This window comes from Bufo gargarizans, chromosome 7, assembly GCF_014858855.1.
Source record: "Bufo gargarizans isolate SCDJY-AF-19 chromosome 7, ASM1485885v1, whole genome shotgun sequence".
In the NCBI taxonomy this organism is placed as follows: domain Eukaryota; kingdom Metazoa; phylum Chordata; class Amphibia; order Anura; family Bufonidae; genus Bufo; species Bufo gargarizans.
The window spans coordinates 143093839-143111053 of NC_058086.1; the positions used below are offsets into that span (position 1 = coordinate 143093839).

Consider the following 17215-nt stretch of genomic DNA (forward strand, 5'->3'; position numbering starts at 1 on the left):
CGCTATTAGCTTTGAATTGGAAATACAACCCTGTTATAAATGCCTGTTGCTATTCTGCTCATGTCTAATTATGACGGCTGTATGGTTGTAACATGTCAAGACTGCTTCAATGATGCTTTATCAAGTCGGCTGGATCCGTGCCTGTAATTGCTGCTGCTGTTTTGGGCTTGGACTCGCCAAGGATCCGTGATGGGACTTACTGATTTTCTACACGTTTGGGTGCTGGACTTTTCCTGTTTTCATTTAAAAGAATCAATTCAGACCAAATTGATCGATTGATTCTGCCGGATTGAACCCAAATCAAATTTTTGATCAATTTGCTCATCTGTAATTATCATGTAAAATAAATGAGCATCAAACAAAATAGTGCAAGGGAAGGCATCCAGATGCCATAGAGTTTCATTATGCAAAAATAAAATGGATCCATCAGGTTCCTAGGAAAAAATTAGACAGTCTCCAATCTGTCTGCCCTGCTAAAAAAGGCCTTTTCAGAAACGTGTCAAATAGAGACTAACACTTAACCATTACAGAAGCACCGTTGAAAACCTAAGGACTGGTTAACAGATCCAATTAAACAAAAAATATATATATAATTGACATTGGACAGTGATAGTCAAATGTAATCAGGCCCTAATGCCACTATTCTTGTCTTGGGAATAAAACCCTGTTATAAATGCCTGTTGTTATTCTGCATATGTAGATTACCAGATCCTCTGACACGACCCTTCCTACCCAGTGTCAATGAATAATGGATGGTATTAGTGGCATCTGTTCCTATTCTCCATATGTTGTTTAACAAGCACTTTTATATGACCTCTTGTATTTTTAGCAAAATGCTTGACGTTTGATTTTTTTAAACATTTTTATTTTATAGGGAAATGCACTATTTCAAACGGCTTATGGTGAATTCTTTGATCCGTCAATGAGCAGTTACTAATTTGTTTTTGCTGCTTTACAGCAACATGGATAACAGCTTTTTGTGTTTAAAGTGGGGTCATTGATTGTCATCACTAATGGCCGTATCTATCCACCTGTGCTGTTAATTGTCAATTTTTCCAGCATTTCAGTTGACTGGCAACACCCAAAGCTATTTGCTTGTAAAGTAGCCTGTGTGGTAATGTAAGCAGGCCGGCTTCTATCTAATACACTGTGTGATCAAAATCTGACCTAATGCTTTTTAACTGCTTGCCTTTAGAAGCCATTTTTCCTGATTCAGTGCTGACAATTTAAAGGGGTATTCCGTACTAAAAGGTATCCCCTATCCACTGAACAGGATAGGGAAATAGGGAGATCCCGACATCGGGGGTCCAGTACGATTCCCTGTGGGATTTCCGTAGATAGCCAAGTATAGTGTTTGACTATTTCTGCAGGTCCCTAAAAGAATGAATGGAGCATCAGGGCAAATGCTTGGGGTCCCAGCAGTTGGACTAGTAATAAGAATACCCTCTCATATTAGTACTAACAACCAGCATTTCATTTATAGAATTTTATTCCGAAAGTAGAGTGATTATAAATCTTATGTTTCATGTACTGGAACTTTAGCCCTGCTCTTAAAGGCTATTGACACCATTGAAAGTAAAATTTTATTACTGCATTCTACGTATTTTGGTCTAAAAATATTTGTTCAACTTTTTTCATTAAACATTTTCAACAGTTTTTACTTTACAGGAAAAGTCTGCATCTGCAGACTGTTCCTTCTACATAAATACATCAGTGAGCTGCTTTGAAGGCCAGAACTGTAGCCGTTAGATTTAGTTCCCTGATAATTTATAAATCAGTTTGATCTTAATTTAGCCTAACTCCTTCCAGACCCTGCCATTATTCACATTCTTGACCCTACTTAATTTTGAAAATCTGACTTGTCACTTTATGTGCTGATAACTTTGGAATGCTTTTACTTATCCAAAAGATTTTGAGATTGATTTTGGATACCATGCTTTTCATATTAGTGGTAAATTTAAGTCGATATGTTTTATCTTTCCAATCCAAAATGTACAGAAAATGCAAAAAAAGTTACATTTTTTATATTTGAATTTTTCTGCTTTTAAGATGGATACTAATACCTCATAAAATAGTTATTAATAGTTATTAATTAACATTCACAACATGTCTAATTTATGTTGGCATCATTTTGTAGAAAGTTTCCAAAACAGACTTTTTAAATGACCAATTCAGTTATCAAGTCACTTTGAAGGGTTAAAAACTGCACCCCTCAAATTATTCAAAACTGATTTTTAAATTTGAATACATTTTTTCCTGTAACACAGCAACGGTTAACAGCAATACAAACCTCAATGTTTATTACCCTGATTCGGCAGTTTACAGAACCACACCAAATGTGGTTGTAAACTACTGTATGGGCACACTACAGGGCTCAGAAGTGAATGAGCATCGTATGGTTTTTGGAGGGCAGATTTTACTGGAATGGTTTTATGGCACCATACTACATTTGAAGAGACCCTGATGTACCCCTACAGAGGACCCCCCAAAAAAAGTGACCCCCATTTTGAAAACTAAACCCTTCATGGAATTTATTGAGGGGTGTAGTGAGTGCTTTGACCCCAGAGCCATTTCATAGAATTTAGAAACACTTGACTATTTTTTTTCCAATAAAATATTGCTATAGCACCAAAGAAGTAACAGGGGAAAAATAACCACAATTTATTACATAGTACATAAACTGCTATTTGGGCACACTGCAGGGTTCAGAAGACAAAGAACACCATCTGCAGTTGAGTCCTAAGGGCTCATGCACATGATCATTGGCTGTTTTGCGGTCTGCAAATTGCAGATTCGCAAAACATAGATACCAGCTGTTTGCATTCTACATTTTGTGCAATGGAACCACCGGCCCTTAATAGAACAGTCCTTTCATTGTCCTTATAATGCAGACAAGAATAGGATATGTTCTATAATTTTGTGGATAGCGCAGAATAGATGTGCTGGCCGCATGTTTTGTGGCCCCCTGAAGTAAATGGACATGCAAAACAATGCAGATCGGACCCAAACAACAGTTGTGTGCATGAGCCCTAATCTGGTGATTTACACAACACTGGCTGAAAACTGCAGAGACTTTAAGGTTAAATAAAAAAGAAACCCACAGAAAGTGACCCCATTTTAGAAACCAAGCCCATCACAAAAATATACCATAGTTGTAGTGAGCATTTAGGCTCCAAAGATGTTTTGCAAAAATCAATTCACAGTAGATTGTGCAGAGTGAGAATTGCAATTTTTCCACAGATATGCAATTTCAGTGCCCAATATGTTGTGCCCAGTGTGTGCCAGTGTGAAAAGCAAGCCCTCTTACTATTATGCTCTGCTTGCCAGTTTTAGAAACACCCTACATGGAGCCCCATTCTTTTGCATCCGGGCATTGGAGTAAAAGAGCACCATGCACGTTTTAGGCCCAATGTGGTGTTTTATAGTGTTGATCACAAATATTCTAATCGTGAATTTTTATCGTGAATATCTGCATTTCGAGAATTCGCGAAGATGTAGAATATAGTGCTATATATTCGTAATTGCAAATATTTTAGATTTTTTTTTCATCAGTAACCTCCCTTCTTGCTCGTGGGCCAATGAGAAGGCTGCAATATCTTTGTCAGAGCTTAGCAACTTCCCTAGAAACTAATAGTAAAGTTGCCTACCCCTTGCGATATAAGAATCTCCCAAGCAGCCATTTTCTGCAGTTTTTTTGCAGTTCTGAGAGAGAGAGCAGTGACATTGCTGTGTTCTGTGCTTTCATCTGGATCCTATTCCTTATCCAATTACATTAGATAGTAAGGCTAGTTTCACACTAGCGGCAGGGGACTCCGGCAGGTGAACAGCCTGTTGGATTTGTTCTGCCGCTAGTACACGTGTGCCCCTGGACTGCCACTCCGTCCCCATTGACTATAATGGGGCGGGGGCGGAGTTCCGTCGGCGGCACGCCAGCGCACTGCGAGAGTCACACTAAAAGTACTGCATTCAGTATATATATATATATATATATATATATATATAATACAGGTAGTTAGTGGGAGATAGTCAGTGTAGGTTAGATAGTGATATAGTGTAGCTGATAGGTTCCAGTGCAGGGTGTTAGGTAGTGGGATAGGAATTACGGTTTCTCTGCTGTCCATACATGCATGCTACAGACATAGTGCTGTGATGTTACAATACTTAGTGCACCAATCAATAATATCTACTCAGACCTAATAAAATGTGAAGTTGCATGTATTGTGCAAAAAATATGCGTATCATTAGTGCCGATTTGTGCAATCGCGAAAATAATGACAGATCACAAATTCTAGAATTTGCGAATTTATTGCAAATATTTTATTAAATATTAAATTATGATTGGTACCATTTTGGGGTAAATGCAACTTTTGATCACTTGATATGCTTTTTGTAAGGTGATATTTTTATAGAGCTGGTTGTTGCAGAAACAGTGGTACCTGATATGTCTATTGTTTATCTTTTTTTCTATTGTATTTTTTCCTTTTTGTAAACTACTTAGATGCAGCGGTTAGAATTTACTGTTGTATCAAAGGGCTTAACGAGCCAGAGTTTTCAGCAATGTCAGTGGTTGGCCCGTGACAGTGTTGAGGCAAGGACAGTTCTTATGCTTACCCTATCAGCATGCAATATGTTTGGACGGAAAGTCACTGGCGGCTGCATTGTACCTGTACTGCAAGGGTCGGGAAGGGGTTAAATGAGTGCTTATGAGCTGTTAGGAAAATAAATATACGGGCTACAGATCAAGCCATCAGAGCAGTTCTCTGAAGGATTAACTGAAAAGGAAAAGTAACAGTCTATGTATGCGGTGAAACAGAAAGTTGACAAAGAGGTGAAATTTATTATAATAAACACCATTTAAAAATTGAGTTTTAGGCCAAAGTAAGTGGAATTCAATAATTAAAAATGCACCCAAAGGTGTCCTTAACCTTTAAGTTTTCAGTATCAGCTGTACCAAAAAATGTTTTGTCAGTGGCTCAGATGTTCTCAAATTTTTAAGAGATACCGTTTTGTCTTTTAGGTGTAAATGTAATCTACATGCCAACAGCTGTACCTTCACAAACCACCGTCTGGCCTGTGATTGTGAACACAACACCACTGGACAGGACTGTGAACGGTGTAAGAAGAACTATCAAGGACAAGCATGGAGCCCCGGCTCCTACCTTACAATTCCCAAGGGTACTGCCAATATTTGTGAGTATATATTCCATTACTTACTGTAGATATACAGTTAGGTTCATGTATATTTGGACACTGAACCAATTTTTGTTTTTATTACCCGTTTACTAAAACATATTCAAGTTATTGTTATATAATGGACATGGACATAAAGTCCAGACCTTTAGCTTTCATTTGAGGGTATCCACATAAAAATTTGATGAAGGGTTTAGGAGTTTCAGCTCCTTTACATGTGGCACCCTGTTTTTAAAGGGACCAAAAGTAATTGGACAATTGACTCACAGGCTGTTTCATGGGCAGGTGTGGGCAATTCCTTCAATATTTCATTCTCAATGAAGCACATAAAATCCCTGTATTTTATTTGAGGTGTGGTGCTTGCATTTTGAAGATTTTGCTGAGAAGTAAACATGTGGTCAAAGAAGCTCTCCATGCAGGTGAAACAAGCCATCCTTCATCCGCAAAAACAGGAAGAACCCATCCGAGAAATTGCTACACTTTTAGAAGTGGCAAAATATACAGTTTGGTACATCCTGAGAAAAAAAGAAAGCACTGGTGACCTCAACAATGCAAGAAGACCTGGACGCTCACGGTAGACTAAAGTGGTGGATGATCGCAGAATAATAACCATGGTGAAGAGAAACCCCTTCATAACAGCCAACCAAGTGAACAACACTCTCCAAGATACAGTCGTATCAATATCCAAATCTAATACTGCATTAAAGTAAATACAAAGGGTACACTGCACGGTGTAAGCCAGTCATAAGCCTCAAAAATAAGAAGGCTAGATTGGATTTTGCTAAAAAAAATCTTAAAACCAGCACACTTCAGGAAGAACATTGTTTGGACAGATGAAACAAAGATCAACCTCTACCAGAATGATGAAAAGAAAAAAGTATGGCGAAGGCATGGTACAGCTCATGATCCAAATTAGAGATGAGCGAATTTCAGAAAAATTTGATTCGGCCAGTTCGCATGCAGATGACAGGCGTCGCTCCTAGAATCACTGCACACTTCACTTATTTGGGCAGTCACGGGGCCAAACTGACCAAATAACTCAAGTATGAACTCTGCCTTACAGGTCGATGTTAGCACCAAGAAGAAGCGCGCTCATTTTACACCATCATAAGCTGATTTCACATAGATGTCAACAGAACCTGTTCTATTAAACGCTTATGCAAGTAGAGCCCCCCGACAAAGTGGAGAGAGTGTCAGCAGTAAGTTTGTGTTGATGTCACTGATTATTTTGCCCTTCCTCTGATCCATCAGAACAATAACTCCCAAAAAACGGATCCTGTCTGTTGAGCATCCACCTTCACTCGGTCAGCATTTGGTCAGTAAACCATCAGTATTACTAATGCCAAAAAGAACAGGAGTGTATCCAAAACAGAGATCACATGTGAACAGAATATTTGCAAGTCTTCTGTGTTTTGTACCCACTCCTGCTTTTGGCTACCAAATCACAAGCCAATTCTGATGGGACCATACAGGCCTGATAGCTGCTACACAGACAGGATCTATTGTGTGTCTCATTTTTCCTTCCTTCTGACAGATCAGAAGAAGGGTAAAAAAAATTATGATGTCAGCCAGGCCGAAAAGCAAAATAGTGGCCCAGTCATGAAGTGGGGAGGGTGGGAACAGCATGAGAAGTCCACAGAGTGGCCCTATGACATAGTGGTGAGGTGGAAGCAGCATGAGGAGATCACAGAGTGGCACAATGACAGTGTGGAGGTGGCAGCAGCATCAGGAGGCTACAGAGTAGCACAATGGCAGTGTGGAGGTGGCAGCAGCATCAGGAGGAGGTCACAGGGTGGCACAATGACAGTGTGGAGTTGGCAGAAGCAGCATTAGAAGGCCACATATTGGCAAAATGACAGTGTGTAGGTGGCAGCAGCACCATGAAACTACAGAGTGGCAAGGTGACATAGTGTGGAGGTGACAGCAGCATCAGGAGACCACAGAGTGACCCGGTGACAGAGTGGGGAGGTGGGGTGGCATTACGAGTACCAGCTGAAGATGGTGAGTGAAATAAGGAGCACTTGGCATCAGATGTGTGGCATCAGGCAGATGGCAGGGTCAGAATAGTAGCTGAGGCAGGTTGCCAGAAGAAACCGGTCTCTTTTGTCAAAGCGCTGGTGTGGCACCATGGATGATCTAGTCTGATGCATCAGGCATTGTTGGGTCGTAATCCTGGCTGATCCATGGCTGATTCATCTTTGCAAAGGTCAGTCTCTACACAGGCAAGTTCTTCTTGGGGCAACTTTGGCCCCCGCTGCACTCAACACCCACTCTGATGCCATGCTACTGGATGGGCAGGACAGCTTTTCCAGGGAAAACTCTGCTAGTTGCAGCCACAAATCTAGTTTGGCTGCCCAGTAGTCCAGTGGATCTTCAATGGGGGGGGGGGGGCAGGATGCTGTCCAAATATGCCACCACCTGCTGGTTCAGGTCCTGCTCCAGTTCTAGCTGCTGTTGCTGGTGAGTAGTTTCTTCACTAAGCGGGTGAAGAAAGCTTCTCATCATTGACTCTTGACTCAAGTTGCTGCTGATGGAACTGGAACTGCTCCTTCCCCCCACCCTGCCATAGCAGCCATGGTAGAGGAACGTGAGCGCAGAGGACCCCCCAGTCAGACCTGCGAGAGAATGTACGATGGTGCAGATAGGCAGCGGCCAACTGACTACATAGAATGTGTCTATAATAGTTCAGTTTATCCTCCCTCTCAGCAGGTGTAAAAAAGGCCCCCATTTTGGATTGGTAGCGAGGGTCCAACAAGGTGGAGAGCCAGAAGTCAGCCCTCTGCCAAATGGAGACAATTTGGCTGTCACTACGCAAGCAAGTGAGCATGCATCAGGCCATTTGTGCAAGGGACTCGGAGGGACTCCCTGCTCCATCTCCACTGCATACTGCAACGGTGTGTCTGGGTCCTCTGCCTCGTCTTCCTCATCACCCTGTAGCTCCTCTCGCTGCCCCGGATTCTCCTCTCCTGTCACCTGGGTGTAAAAACCACCCATTTCGCTAAACATTGCTTGTGCTCCAATGTCCTACTCCTCCTCCAGTTCAACCCCCACAGGGCTCATATGGCCGAGATCTAGGCACCACGTCTCCAGTCCCCTGACCAGCCAAATTTGCCAGCATCTGTTCCGGAACATGAAGCAGTGGAATGACGTTGTTCATCCTGTAGTCCTGGCAACTGACAAATAATGTGGCCTCCTCAAAGGGCCTGAGCAAATGGCAGGTGTCACGCATGAGCTGCCACTGGCTGAGGCTGACATCGAAGTTACACAGGGGAGTACTCCTGTCCGCTTGGATCATCAAGAAATCGTTTATGGCCTTTCTCTGTTCATATAGTCGGTCCAACATATGGAGGGTGGAATTCCAACGGGTGGAAATGACGCATATTGGCCTATGTTTGGGGATGCCAGCTTTGCCGCTGCAGCTTAAGGAGGGTGTGCTTTGCGGTGTACGAGTGTTTGAAGTGCATGCAAAGTTTTCTGGCCATTTTTAGGATGTCTTGCTGATGGGTGGAAGACTTAAGGAACCGCTTGACAACCAGATTGAACATGTGTGCCATGCAGGGCGCATGGCTCAGCCCTCCTTGATGCAATGCCTACACCATGTTCTTACCATTGTCGGTCACCATTGTTTCAATTTTGAGTTGTCGCGGAGAAAGCCAGGATTCGATTTCTTGATGAAGGACACGGAGCTGTTTCTCCCCTGTGTGACTCCGTTCACCAAGGCAAACTAGGTGTAGAACAGCATGACACTGCCGTGCCCTGCACATGTGGTATGCTGGAGGAGCACTGTGAATTGTCCCTGCAGTGGAGGCTAAGGACATGGTGGAGGATGAGGAGGTAGAGGCAGACATTGATGCAAGACCAACGGCATGAGAATGTGGAGGCGGAAGCAGCATCACCTGGCCAAGTTGCTGAAGTGGCTGTGCAGGAACCACATTTACGTAAAGGACATATATTGTCCTTGCCATAATTACAGCTACCGACCAATTTTTCCAAAAAAGGCTGTACCACAAGCAAATTTCACCACTGAATGGTTAATCGATGTAATTCGGTTCATACAGAAGAAAGTCTGCAACCACCCATCAATTTTCCCCATAAATGCCATTTCATAAAAACATTTCACCAATGAATTGACATCATTTGATTCATACAGAAGAAAGTCTACAATCACCCATCAATTTTCCTGTATTCTTTTTCCTATTAATACACCCATAAAATAATATATATAGCAATCACAATTCACCGCAGAACAGCTAATAATCCTATTATTGCTAAAAACATCCTATTAATACACCCTGTAAATGGCTGTAGCACAATGGAACTTCACCGCTGAACGTCAAATTATTATTTTTTTGCCACTAATACACACCAAAAAGGGCTTTGGAGCAAAACCGCAGAACGTCAAATATACATATTTTGTTGCCACTATTACATGCCAAAAAGGGCTTTAGAACATATAACTGCACTGCTGAACAGCAAATATATTTTTCTTTTGCCACTAATACAAAACAAAAAGGGCTTTAGAACATATAACTGCACTGCAGAATGGCAAATAGGCCCTTATATTTTTCCACTTATACACTCTACAAAAGGCTTTAGAACATATAACTGCACCGCTGAACAGCAAATATATTTTTCTTTTGCCACTAATACATGACAAAAACGGCTTTAGAACATATAACTGCACTGCTGAACGGCAAATATATTTTTCTTTTGCACTAATACACGACAAAAAGGGCTTTAGAACAGATAACTGCACCGCTGAACTGCACATATGTTTTTCTTTTGCCACTAATACACAACAAAAAGGGCTATAATTTTCGCACTTCGCCACACAACGGCCCTTTTTTCCCACTAATACAAGCCAAAAAATGCTTCAGAACATATAACTGCATCGCATAAGGGCAAATAAGATGTAGAAATATTTCCTTGTAATAAACCCTGTTAATGGCTGTATTAAACAGCATTTGCACCCCAATAACAAGAACGGTTTGCTGGAATTACAGAGCTGTATAATGGCAATTTGGATCACCAGTCAGTGCAGCAAGGTGTAATAAGATTGTTCCTATTACCCTGTTGTAACCTCCCCTACTGAACCCTGTTCTACATAAATGCTGTTGAATTATTCCTCCCTATCCTTTCCCTACACCTTGAATAATCTTTCCCTGAACTTATAAATAATGTTTTTAGCACAATGAAGTCTTTCCTAGCAATGTCCCTAGCGCCTGCTGACGTCTTTACCTGCACTAAACACACTGGAAAATGGCCGAATCCAAGAAGGCTGAGGCTATTTATAGGCCTGTGACATCACAGGGCTGGCTGGCTGCTGATTGGCTGCTTGCATGGCATTATGGGCGATCCCGTGTTCCCAGAGTTCCTTGTTACATGTGCAGGAGCCGTTTTAGGAAAAATTGTGATTCGTTACAACGAAGCCTGAGGAAATTCGGATTCGGTGCGAATTGAATTTTTCCTGAAATTCGGATTGAATTCCACTCTGTCAACTTAGATTTGCTCATCTCTAATCCAAAGCATACCACATCATCTGTAAAACACGGCACACGCAGTGTGATGGGTTGGGCATGCATGGCTGCCAGTGGCACTGGGTCCCTAGTGTTTTATTGATGATGTGACACAGGACAGAAGCAGCTGGATGAATTCTGGGGTTTTCAGAGACATACTCTGTGCTCAAATCCAGCCAAATGCAGCCAGTCAGCGTTTCATAATACAGATGGACAATGACCCAAAACATAAAGCCAAAGCAACCCAGGAGTTTATTAAAGCAAAGAAGTGGAATATTCTTGAATGGCCAAGTCAGTCACCTGATCTAAACTCAATAGAGCATGCATTTCACTTGTTAAAGACTAAACTTCAGACAGAAAGGCCCACAAACAACAGCAACTGAAAACCTCTGCAGTAAAGGCCTGGCAGAGGATTAAAAAGGAGGAAACAGAGCGTCTGGTGATGTCCATGAGTTTAAGACTTTTCAACCAAGTATTAGAAATTAACATTTTATTTACAATTATTTAATTTGTCCAATTTCTGAAATGAAGGGATTGAGTCTAAAAAATGCTTTAGTTCCTCACATTTTATGCAATAATTTTGTTCAACGCACTGAATTAAGCTGAAAGTCTGAACTTGAACTGCATCTGAATTGTTTTGTTCAAAATCCACTGTAGTAATGTACAGAACAAAAATTAGAGAATGTTGTCTCTGTCCAAATATATATGGGCCTAACTGTAGATAAAATAACCATCTTTCTAATATTTGCTGAATTTGTGGACAATGTGAACAGATTACCAACAAAGAGAACGGATGACAAAGGAAAGTGACAGCCAACATGCTGTGTCATGTACTGAGGATTGTAGCGGTTTTATAGAGAAAGTTGGCATAAAGTCATTGTACAGTGGTCGAATATTGAGGATCTATCCTCAAGATTCAAGTGAATGAGACAAGCAGTTGTAATTACACTGTGCTGACCCTACATGTAAAACCATGCGCTGGTAATCTTGAAGGGAAAGCAGAGCTTGCACAAGCTCCACAAACGCTTCAAGCAGCTGGTCCTGAGGATAGATCATCAATATTAAATGATGGCACAACCCCTTTAACCACTTCAGCCCCCCTAGCTTAAACCCCCTTAATGACCAGACCACTTTTTACAATTCTGCACTACACTACTTTCACGGTTTATTGCTCTGTCATACAACTTATCACCCAAATGAATTTTACCTCCTTTTCTTCTGACTAATAGAGCTTTCATTTGGTGGTATTTCATTGCTGCTGACATTTTTACTTTTTTTTGTTATTAATCGAAATTAATCGAAATTATTGCAAAAAAAATACATTTTTCACTTTCTGTTTTTTCAAATAAAACTACATTTCTATATACATTTTTCTCAAAATGTATTGTTCTATCTGTCTTTGATTAAAAAAAATGCAATAAGTGTATATTTATTGGTTTGCGCAAAAGTTATAGCGTTTACAAACTATGGTACAAAAATGTGAATTTCCGCATTTTGAAGCAGCTCTGACTTTCTGAGCACCTGTCATGTTTCCTGAGGTTCTACAATGCCCAGACAGTAGAAACACCCCACAAATGACCCCATTTCGGAAAGTAGACACCCTAAGGTATTAGCTGATGGGCATAGTGAGTTCATGGAAGTTTTTATTTTTTTGTCACAAGTTAGCGGAAAATGATTATTATTATTATATATTATTATTTTCTTTTCTTACAGAGTCTCATATTCCACTAACTTGTGACAAAAAAATAAAATTTTACACGAATTAGCCATGCCCCTCACAAAATACTTTGGGGTGTCTTCTTTCCAAAATGGGGTCACCTGTGGGGTATTTATACTGCCCTGGCATTTTAGGGGACCTAAAGCGTTAGAAGTAGTTTGGAATCCAAATGCGTAAAAAATGCCCTGTAAAATCCTAAAGGTGCTCTTTAGAATTTGGGCCCCTTTGCACACCTAGGCTGCGAAAAAGTGTCACACATGTGGTATCTCCGTACTCAGAAGAAGTAGGGCAATGTGTTTTGGGGTGTATTTTTGTAAAATACAACTTTTCCAAAAAAAATTATACAAAGTTGTCATTTTACAGAGATATTTCTCACACACAGTATGGGTATATGTAAAAATACACCCCAAAACACACCTTACTTCTCCTGAGTACGGCAATACCATATGTGTGACACTTTTTTGCAGCCTAGGTGCACAAAGGGGCCCAAATTCCAATGAGTACCTTTTAGGAGGGCATTTTTAGGCATTTAAATTCCAGACTTCTGCTCACGCTTTAGGGCCCCTAAAATGCCAGGGCAGTATAAATACCCCACATGTGACACCATTTTGGAAAGAAGACACCCCAAGGTATTCCGTGAGGGGCATGGCGAGTTCCTAGAATATATTTTTTGGGGCACAAGTTAGCGGAAAATGATTTTGTAAGAGAAAAAAAAAACATTTTTTTTGCTAACTTGTGCCCAAAAATATATATATTCTAGGAACTCGCCATGCCCCTCACGGAATACCTTGGGGTGTCTTCTTTCCAAAATCTGGTCACTTATGGGGTATTTATACTGCCCTGGCATTTTAGGGGCCCTAAAGCGTGAGAAGAAGTCTGGAATATAAATGTCTAAAATTTTTTACACATTTGGATTCCGTGAGGGGTATGGTGAGTTCATGTGAGATTTTACTTTTTGTCACTAGTGGAATATGAGACTTTGTAAGAAAAAAAAATAAAAAATTCCGCTAACTTGGGCAAAAAAAATAAAAATCTTCTATAAACTCGCCATGCCCCTCAAAAGTGATCTTTATAGCACCGCAGCAATTTTCACGGTCACTGCGGTGGGGCAGACTGAACGCAAGTGTGCGCACAAGATCAAGCCTGATCGGGCGAACACTGCGTTTTTTGTAGAGCCTATAGAACATGTCCTATTCTTGTCCGCAATTGCGAACAAGAAAAGGCATTTTCTATATAGTTCTGGCAATGTGCGGATCCGCAAAATGCAGAAAGCACATTGCCGGCGTCCGTGTTTTGCAGATCCGCGGTGTCCGTGTTTTGCGGATCCATGGATCCACAGATCCGCAAAACACATACGGATGTCTGAATGGAGCCTTACAGGGGGGTGATCAATGACGGGGGGTGATCAGGGGTTAATAAGGGATTAAAAAGTGACAGGGGGTGTAGTGTAGTGGTGTTTGGTGCTACTTATTACAGAGCTGCCTGTGTCCTCTGTGGGTCGATCCAAGCAAAAGGGACCACCAGAGGACCAGGTAGCAGGTATATCAGATGCTGTTAACAAAACAGCATCTGATATACCTTTCAAGGGTTAAAAAAAAATCGCATCTACAGCCTGCCAGCAAATGATCGCTGCTGGCAGGCTGTAGATCAACTAGTTTACCTTCCAAACCGGTGAACGCGCACTCCTGTGAGCGCGCGTTCACAGGAAATCTCGCGTCTCGCGAGATGACGCGCCGGCACATCAACGAGGAATAACCCGGCTGCCCGCAGGACGCATCCCTGAGTTAGGCGGTCGGGAGCTGGTTAAGATACAGTATGTTACTGTGTGTTTCAAATTAAGCTAAGTGCACATCTGCGGCCAAATTCAGGTATTCTGTTTTGGCATAGGGACATAAAACCAGAATTCCTAGATCCAACAGATTCCATTCATTCACTGTATGCTGAAATCTCCACGGAGACATCAACCTAGACTATAATAGTTCATCAGAGTGGGAGAAGAAAAGCCAGCGCTGCTTGAGTATTGTGGAACCTGATTTATTGACAATAATAAGGCTATGTGTTTTAATGTGGCCAGATGGAGCATGTGATGCCCACATCGGAATGCATAGCCTTATTATTAGAGATGAGCGAAGTTCTCAAAACCTTGATTCAGCTGCTATGCCAAATTTCACAAAAAAATTCACTTTATGGCGCATTACTTTGTCACAAAGCGCATTTATTTGGAGTGGCAATGGTGCCGTCCCCCGTCATAGAACGTGTGTGTGTGAATCACGCTGGCCGGTGACATGAGTATGAATTTTTTTTTGTAATGTCATTTTAAGGAAAATTTATTCCTTACCACAAAGCACAAGGAAATTTAATTTTCATTGAAATTTCGATCAAAGTCCACTTCATAAATTTCAATTTGCTCAACACTACTTATTATAGTCAATAAATCAGTTTCCCAAATACTCAAGCAGCGCCAGCTTTTCTTCTACTCTGATGCTCTCATGTGACCTAATAGGGACAAATTTGTTGATGAGGGCATTTCCAAATATTCTGACTATATGAACTAAAGCATGCGCAGAGACATAGCAAGAGCATCCTAAATGCACAGGCTCAGTAGTTATGGATGATCTTGATGCCATGTATGGCAGTGATATCCAATTCTGCATTGCTAATTGCAATAACAAGGACCTGTCATACTGTCCTGACTTTGGATCAAGGTGTAATGGAAATAAGATAAGTTTTAAGTGCTAGTAATATGTCACTGTTGAACATGATTTCGTGTTAGGATGACCTTGTGACACCAAGAGCCACTCACAATGTCCATTATTAGTGTACACTCACTTTAGGGGACAACCAGACGGTGCGGTCATAGGGATATTTGGGATGAAGCCGTGCTGCAGCCAAGTACCATGTGGCCGCAGTTGTCTCTTATTTAACTAATAGACACCACACTGTATTTCCCTTTCACACCTTCATTACTGCGTGGCCATTAACAATTCAGATCGGCTACAGTATACAGCATGGTCTTCAATAGTTAAATAAGAGGCAGTGTAGTCTAATTGGCTGAGCGGTACGCGACCACAGCACGGCCGTGTCCTGAATGCCACATGATTGCCCCGTGTGGCTGTAGCCTAAGTGTCAAGTAATGCTATTCCAACCCTTCACAGCAACATGCTGTAATATATGTTCCCCCTCTTCTTTTTTATATTTCCTTTTATGTGGCAGTTTAGGCTAAGGCCAAAACTATGATCTCTCCTTTAAAGGGACACTACGTCATATTTTTTTTATCATTTGTTAACATATTATAAGAAAAAATTTTATTAAACATTTTTTCTCTCATTTTTGTCACAAAAAAACTCTTTTTCTGGATATTATTTTTTTTAAGTCACTCCATGTCCATGTATTCTACTTCCTGCTCTGGCTCTTTCACTTCCTCCTTTAGATTTTTAGCGCAGCATACAGCCTCACATGACTTTCTCATTCAGACAATTTACTCTGGCCAGAGATTGAAGGGGATGACTGACTTTAGAGCCCTTTACACGGGTCGAGAATTGAACAGATAATTGCTCACAAGAGTTCATAGTAATGCTTATTAGCGATAATTGGGCGGTGTAAATGCACCAACAATTACCCGATGTACTCCAAATATCCTTGTTTCCCGACTGCAGATTGTGCTGTGTAAAATCAATCTGCTGCCAGGAAACAACGAGTCAGTATGAAGAAGAGCGATGCCATTGGAGGAGACCACTGCATGTAAATGCAGCGGTCTACTCTGCTAGCTATCAGCAGATTGTAGTGAAGGAACACTACTTCCTGACAATCTGCTTGACTATCATCCCATGTGGGCAATTTTATCTAATTTTATCTTATGAAGTGAACAATAAAGCTGTCATCCTAATTTCTACATCTACTGTTATAATAGCAGATAATATCTTTCCCTAACTATTTAGATAGGCCCCTTAATGAGCAGCTATTTTGGGGGATTGTGGTCCAGAAGTCCACCTGACTCTGGCCTAGTGACCATCCATTTCCAGACCTCACGGAGTCTGCCAAAGCTCAGGCTAACACCTAGCCCCGTGGCCCCTCAGCCAGCCCGGCTGAGGCCACCCTTCCAGAGCCTCCAGCAGGCCTCTGTTGCACCAAGATTCTCTCTCTTTGACTGACAGTCTGGGCTGGGCTCTTATCCCAGACTGATTGTGTCACCTGGTGCTGCCTCAGACCTGATGACCGACAGGGAAGACACAGAAACTCCTGCCATGAATCTCCTGTCACTGCCTCACATACCACCCATCCTCCTTTGTACAAGCCCAAAGGGGTGAACACTAGCATCAAATCCAGATGCTCGTGAACGTGCATCGACCTGGCCTACAGTCTTCCCCTTATTCCCAGGACAACAGCGCTTGGTTTGTCACCCTCATGAGTTTATTACAGAGCTGATAAGACCTATGGGATTTTCTTGCCCATCTCATAAGCAGGTACTCTCTGTTCCTCTCCACATTTGGCATTCGGTTTCTGGAACTTCTCTCAGAAGATGTTTTTAGGCTCTCTTTTTAGATTTTCTAGCTTCTGTACACACTCATCATGTCCTTTCTTAGACTGCTGAAGCTCTTGACCGAATTGTTTCTAGTCACGGTTGTGTCCGCCCCTTTCTCCTTTGGGGCTCCTTCAGCAGAGCAGGCTTGTCCCGCTCGCTTCTTTTCCGTGCCTCATTTCACTTCCTCCTTCTTTCCAGCAGTGTTTTCTCCCACTTTGGCAGCAGTTTCAGAGACCTCAGCTTCTTTAGTGGGTTTTTCCACTTTGGTAG

At 41.6% G+C, this 17215-nt stretch overlaps 1 protein-coding gene across 1 annotated transcript in view; it reads left to right on the forward strand.

Annotated features, from left to right (window-relative positions):
* Positions 1–17215, forward strand: part of NTNG1 (netrin G1) — a 320710-nt gene that overhangs the window by 180057 nt on the left and 123438 nt on the right. Inside the window, exon 3 of the mRNA XM_044302426.1 lies at positions 5018–5190. Coding sequence (XP_044158361.1) covers positions 5018–5190 — 173 coding nt within the window. The remainder of the gene's footprint in view (positions 1–5017; positions 5191–17215) is intronic.